Raw genomic sequence first — 7,347 nt, forward strand, 5'->3', positions numbered from 1 at the left:
CCGACTGCGATCCGGCAAAACCACGCTGTTAGTCTCGAAAAGCGCCTGCGTTGCGATGTAGACATTTGGAGCCAGCGAACTCAGGGTCAAGGTGGCAGATGACAGAACGGGACTACCATCATCGGACTGTACAGCACATGAGGATGTCTGTAGGTGTGTGAAAGTGGACTTGGCGTCTTCGTTAGCATGACAATTGATTCAACCCCAAACGCCATCGCATGCATGCACGCATCCACCCGAGTGCACAGTCGATACTAGGGTTGCCTGTCAGCTCTCATTGATGAATTTTGTGATAAAATGTACAGTCCAGGTGTGAGGGGATTAGGCACATATAGAATTCCAAAGGAGTTGCCAAATTCAATTCGAGTTCAATATGGCGGCGATGGTGTCGCATCATTTGGTGACACGAGAATATGTTCCCTTGACAATAGTCACGTCAAACTCTCTCATTTCATTTTGACGACTACAAGGTTGCCAAACAAATGTATTCATATGGGTCAAATCACTTCTACATGATGAGCAGATCTGCCTCATTTTTCCTCAGTTTTCTCACACTGAGAAAACTAGAACAAACTGAACGTAGGTGGCCAGCAAAATGAACTGAAGTCTGACTGAGCTTGTCTGTACCTCAATTGGAGAGAATTTGTCTTTTATTGCCTATTTGTGGTACGATATCCAACCCTGACACATCAAAGTTGCGTAATGCAATGGAGTAGGCCTTCGCATGGAATATTCTATGGGCTTGGCGAGAGTCATTGTGCAGTGCACACAATCACGATGAGAGCACTACACTTTCACCAATATCTCGTGCTCAAATTAAACTACGTCAACGCAGCTGCCTTCAAAACGCAAAGTCACAACTTTTACTCACTTTGCAGGGCCATGCACTGCTAACACTTTCCCAATTCACAATTCAGCCACCTAATTGATGGAACATACATAAACTTTGCTCCCTCTTTCCAATCGAGAGGAGACGATAGCCAACTCTTAGCTCTTATCACCACTCCTAGCAGAGTAACGGTGTGAGCAGCTCTGAGGTGCATTGATCACCATTCCATGGGCAGTAGTTAATTGACAAGCTTTGTAATGAATCGTTCACACATACGCACACCAAAATAATCTTCAAGACAAGAGCGGTTGCCAATTTTTAAACAAAATTTGATGTTAGTAATGGTCTATTTCCACCACCAAACAATTGCAATATATAGCTAGTTTGTTTGGCCGGTTTTGGCTAAGCGGTCGCCTAAGTCTCGGCAGATTGTACTTCTTCTCAGTGGCATGGCCTCTAAACCGTACCGGTGACCTCCTAGTACTTAGTATACTATTAACTGATTTCCTGCCGTAGTTCTGTGACTCCTTCAGATTTCAGCTAAAGTTGCAGCATCACACAACAATGTACTTGAGCATAGCTGTCATCTGTTGTTTAAAATCCAGAATAAAGGCATTTCCCCCAATTTCCTATCCACCTATTGCTTCTATCAAGGCCTATCCATTAAGAGGATACCATGTTTTTGCGAAAACTGGTCCGATATTACAGTGAGGTGTTGGTAACACATTCGCAACTTGCGGCACTTAAACACATACTAGTCTTAGCAAGTTCGGTCCAGGTTTTTAGGCCGTTAATGAAAGCAAGGTGTAGAAGTGTCAGCTAATCTGAAAATATACTGAAATTACTGTTATCATAAAAAAACATCCACTTTGTGCAAAATTAGTGAAGCAAACACTTATTTAGTATCACAACCATCCAGCCTACTGTTGACATTCCAGGAGAGCCGAAAAGACTTTTAATTTGCGATTTCTCCATCAAATAACTTCTTGCACTCTTTGATCCAACTGCTGCTATGGCCTTTAACTGGGTGATCCAAAATAGGCTAGAAGTAGCCAAACGATTACTTTTCATTGATTCAGTGGCTTATCATCAACCATGATCCCTCTATCTCTTTTTCCATTCATAAAGTTTCTTTCCTAGAAAAGGCTCACTATGACTGATTCAGTTCAGTTTACGATGAGTAGGAGAAAATATTGCTACGTCAAAAGGCTCTGCAAAAAAAGGCACAGGTCTGATTCACTAAGGCACGAAGTAAGACGACTGAATGCAACTCACTTTCGTAATGGCACAAATGGGTCCTCACGATTTCGGGCCCTAGGCGACAGCTTTTACCTCTTCGACTCAGAATATTGACAGTTTAAGGATTCTCCGATGCTCTGCCTAATAATTTAGGATTAATTTGTACACCGAGCTTATACATTGCGATTTAACGGAATCCGCGTCTATCTACTGCTTAACTGCAATGAACGGAGGTTTGATAGGAGGGAAGGAGATGGCGCCCCTCCTTCAGTTTAGTCCTATTTAAAGATCAACCTTTACCAAGCCATTGCATTAAGTTGTGACACGTTGGACTTGCAAAGTAAGCTACGAAATTGGTTTTATTCCATATTATTTGCAGAAATATTCTGATTGAATGTCAAAAATTATCAAACAATGGGTAGTATCTGGAGCCATCAGAATCGCCAAATTGTCGTCGTCAGTAGTGGAAATTACATGTGTGCATTAGTCGTTTAAGCTAAACCTGGATGTCTGCCTTTACAGTATAAAATTAATGGTATCATGGTGGTACTATGGCCCTATCGCAGGCACAAATGGCCAAAGCTAATGTGGCTTGCGTCAGTCCATTAATCAAAATGACATGATGGCTGATATCTGTAGTGGCTGTGTAAATGTGTGCAGCTGTGTGTATTGATGAACAAAGCAAGTTTCTAACAAGAAGAAGGGATGAAACTCAAACCCACGGATATTGTTGTGTGCCTAATAAAGACCACGAGCAAAATTTGTGCGGTATTGTTTGTTATGCATCTGTCAAACCAATTAGCATTAGGACTTCTAAGTGGTTTGAAAGCGAAAATCTTTGAAGTGGTCACCTGCGGTATTAAATTTCAGGGGAGATCATCCACATCCTAATCTTGCAGCGACTGAAGCAGTTATGCGCATTAAGTATTGTGATATTCTTAGGTCATTAAACTAAACGTGCTTTCTAGCTGTGCAAATTTGAAGTAGACATTGACAAGTGTGCGTTAGAATGGTCTGAAGGAGAGGCTTGAATGACAGTTCTCAAAACTGGTAAAACTGGCTAAAATCACCACTTTACACCCATCTACAAGATCAAGGTGCCCACTAGTCGATGCGATAGCCTTTGTGCAGAAGGGCTTTTCCGGGCTCCACTTATTGTTCAAAACAGGTAACAAGGTGCTCCTTCTGTTAACCATCATCCATCGTCTTTGTGGTCAACAGACTTTGATGTTCGCCGTTGTAAGGTTAGTCACCCCGGAGTACAAAGCTATCGCATCGAACTGTCCGATAAGGTAAAATGGCTACAGAGTGTAAGAGTAACTCACTTCCACCTGGAGGGCTTAAAACATGCTGAGGTCTTTGAAGCATACCATCCCACCAAATGCACTCCATGGAGGAGAAGACGGTTCGTCCTTACGTTGTCTGCGAGGTGTTGAGACACTAAATTTGTTGCACGAGTTTCATTGATCTAGAAGATTAACCACCCCAGATTATTGATAGATGAGTTTGGGATTGCTACCATCTTTAAGGAAGAGGCTATACAATTGTTGTGGTGCATCTTGCTCTCATCTGACTCCTACAATAGGTGATGATTGTCGCTTTTTCTTGGAAATACTATGAGCAATAAACTTCTTTTGATCACGCACAAAATAGACCAGTCGGTCACGAATTAAAAGGGAAAGTGGGATTGATGTGGGGTGTTCCTGGAATATTTTATTTGTTGAAATAATCGCTACTAATATTGAATGCTTACTGCCTTACCATCATGGCAAGCTTGCAACAAACCCCAATTTCGTCCTAGTTTGTTTCTGGAAACAAAGAACTCTCCTTAGTTTATTTGGCCTCCTCGCGCGTCGGAGAAAGATCTTACAAGACTCTGTAAAATTTTGTTATAAACATAGTCTCACATTTGCAGAATAAAGTTGCTTTCAACTCTACTTAACAAGCATGTTTACACAAGTGATCCTTGAAGGCGTGAAACACGGCGCTAATAGGGTTCCTTCTTTTCATTATTTCTCGAACTGTGAGAGGCGTAGACTCTATTTTATAGGAATGCACGATTGGGATACTGGTACCATCCTTCATCTACACCTAACCTCCGCACGGAGACATCTGTTCCAGCCTGTCAAACTAGACTAAGGCGAATGCAGTTGTTGAACTAATGCGACTCTACTCGGTGCGTGTGCGACCTGTTTCATCCCTAACTTCCATCTTTTTCCNCCTGTTACTTACTTTTTGTGTCCTTTTCTGGATGCATTATAGAATCAATCTCGTTTGAAAAGGCATTGAGGTATCATTTGCGACAAGCCGGTATAACCCCTGATCAAGGATCTGGAAGGTGTGGTGCTCTTCATGTCTCCTATAATCAACGACGGAATTCCGACCACTTTTCTTCTAACCATTATTGGGTTGTGGTCTATAGAATGGACTAGTTTATCTCAGAGGAGTTTAGACAGTCACTGTGAATACCATCAGTGCGTGATTAGTCGCTGTCTAATGAAATCTTTCTGTCTGTCAGCTGCACCGGTTTCCTAGTTCCCTCATCACTTCTTCCACACCTTGCAGTCGAGCACTTCAAATGCTTAGAGGTCGGAAGCTTAATTAGAAGATGTCTGTAAATGGGCCTCAGCAGGTACACCAGCTGCATCACCCACGTGTGCAGCCCCGGCTTTCTTTTTAGGTCTATCAGCACCTGTTATTTGTCAAGTTTTGATGACTGGTTGTATCAGAATATGTTGTTAACGGATTGATTGAGTTTAAGCCAAGAAAATAGATATGGGATCGTCTGGTCCGGGTCGATTGCTTTTCCAAAAACTGGAAGTTGCAGTTGTCACAAAATATGGTGGTATAAGCATCGACATCATACTGGTTCAAGCATTTGCCTTTGTGTCAGGAGTAGTTGACTTCCCACTAAGGCTCGGCTAACGGGCGTGTTAACGGTTTTAGTTGCTATTAGTTCAAGTCACTGTCATCAGCGCAAATGATTAAGACAAGAGAGATGAGAAGGAACAATAAAAAGGGAGTAGATTTTAGCAATATCCTTTCATTTAGTTCCACCTTTTTACTAGTGAACACCCCAAAATCACCTTTTCAACCATAATTGTCTTCATTGAGTGTACTGTAACGGACCTCAACTGGGCTGGCGTTGTCCTGAATGTCAGAGTGAATATGCTCATTCATGCAGGTAAGGTGACAGTTTCATTGCGAGTCTCCTGCGGCCAATTTATGGTTCATTTGCAATACTCTTGCAGCCCCAATATCTGATGAAGTTGTGGGGCTAGACATCTTTCACCCTCTTCTGTTTGTCTTTGCAGTTCAAAGTTAATGCAGTTGAACTTATGATGGCTTTTTAGGATTTTGAGAAAACGAGTGTTCAACATATTTTCAATACCCTCTTTCATTTAGACCCCAATTACACCGTGGTTTTCAGCAAGATTTTACTAAGGCGTTTGCTTACTTTTTACCTCTGCAGTGTTTGGTGAATAACAACTTGAAGCAGTTTTAAAAAAAGGCCAATTCGGAAAGGCATTTAGAAATTTGATTTTTATTCATTTACTGTTCCTGCCAAAGTATTTTACTTTGTCACAAAATCTTCTCCTCTACATTTACTACCCTCATTGTACCATTGTCTCCATTACCATTAATGTTGGCTATTTTTCACACTTTTATTCTCCCTTTTTAGGACTTGGGAAGAGATGGTTATAGTTGGCGAATGTGTTGCTATTAATGTTACTGATAAAATACGGCTTTCAGGCAAGGTTTAAAAGTAATCCTCAACTGAGGGTTTTCATTACAGTTTCTAGTTGTATGCAGGGTCTGCGAAATTGCCATTTCATCTGTCAAGTCAGGTGTCCCTAAAGTTAAGTGATGGACGGTCTTGCTGGGGCCGCAGCAGTAAGGAAATTCATATTTTTCCCCACATGTGTCATCATCTACTTCAATCATTCAAGAAGGCTGCTTCTGGCTTTTTTAATTTCAGTAACTGTTCCATGTATGTACGTGCCTTTTAATTTTTAGCTTCTCCGTCAGTTCATCTTAGTGATAAGAGACAATCGCCTTCCGCCTCCTACTCCTTTATCCTATTCCTTTACAAGAGTTGGCTTTAGGTGTCATGAGATAAACTTTGCGCTGCTTTCAAAGCTACTGGAAAAGTAGCTTCTTTCCCTCAAGGATCGAAAATAAACGTATTTGAATTTGATTTTAAAGCAAATCCGTCCTCATAATCTCATCACCTATTGCAATACCACTAGATATCAGACTCTGACTTCATGCTCTGAGAATGGAGCTCCAAATTAGAGTAGTAATAATTTCTGGATCACAATTCTCGTTTTTTCCACGTTCGCGGAATAAATGTGGATCATGCATATAACAGAATTGGATTCGTGCTTCTACTTTTATCGTTTTCCAGTTTAGCATCAACCCGAATTCCTCCTCGTTGCCTAGTTTAGCATCATTATCTATTCGCATAACTATCACAATTCTAAATTCTTGATTTGCATTTGTATTTCCACATACTCATCTTTAAAACCATTTTCGTTTTGCCACCAGTGATAGGCTTCACTTCACTAAGGTGTGTACTTTTTCTTGATCATAAGAAGCCAGTTACCACATTTCCAGTGTCTGAAAAAAATCGTTTAGTTTTCTGTGGCGCCTTTCAGTTCATCTATCTATTAGGATGTTTGCTACCAACGACACATATGCGTGACGCCAAGATCTTGCCTGAAATCAGCCCCGCAAATCAGTGACATGCGTTTCCATTTGGTTTGTGGCTGGTATCAATAAAACGCATTACAACTAGTCTAGTTAGGTTTAAAATAAGTCCTGTAAAAGTGCCATAGTGGGACAATGCAACAACTGGGCTCTGGTAGTTGAATTTTTCTCGCCACATTAACAGGAAACCGGCTAGATATCTTCACTTTCTAAACTTTTAATATCTAAAGGACACATTATTTCATTCCTCCAAGTCCTCTCTAGTTTATCTACCATATTTCCACAGAAATCGGGAAAGAATCCTGCTAATTTAGTTATGTGACTGATTTCATTATCTATCACTTTTGATCATATTTGTATTCAACGCTGCAAATTTACCAGTTTAGGAGGATTTTTGCTTCTACCACTGTCAGCTGCCAATTAGTCTTGGTCTTTGCCACTCTCGTGCCCTCGGCATTTATTACAATGTAGATAAAGATCACAGAGACAGTGGTGGAGTTATCGCTCTTAAAATGCCAGACTTTCACATCGCAGCCTACACAACGCTACAGGGGATGCAGGTAGCATAG

At 41.1% G+C, this 7,347-nt stretch overlaps 1 protein-coding gene across 1 annotated transcript; it reads left to right on the plus strand. All coding sequences in view use genetic code 11, as the record gives it.

Moving 5' to 3' along the window:
* Nucleotides 1-5,935: 5,935 nt before the first annotated feature.
* Nucleotides 5,936-7,347, plus strand: EGR_10459 (hypothetical protein; the record flags this gene model as incomplete). The annotated part of the gene is made up of 2 exons (XM_024499708.1): nucleotides 5,936-5,962; nucleotides 7,192-7,347. The coding sequence occupies 2 exons, from the start codon at nucleotides 5,936-5,938 to the stop codon at nucleotides 7,345-7,347; spliced, it is 183 nt and encodes a 60-aa protein (XP_024345873.1).

This window comes from Echinococcus granulosus (assembly GCF_000524195.1).
Source record: "Echinococcus granulosus chromosome Unknown EG_S00222, whole genome shotgun sequence".
Lineage (NCBI taxonomy): Eukaryota > Metazoa > Platyhelminthes > Cestoda > Cyclophyllidea > Taeniidae > Echinococcus > Echinococcus granulosus.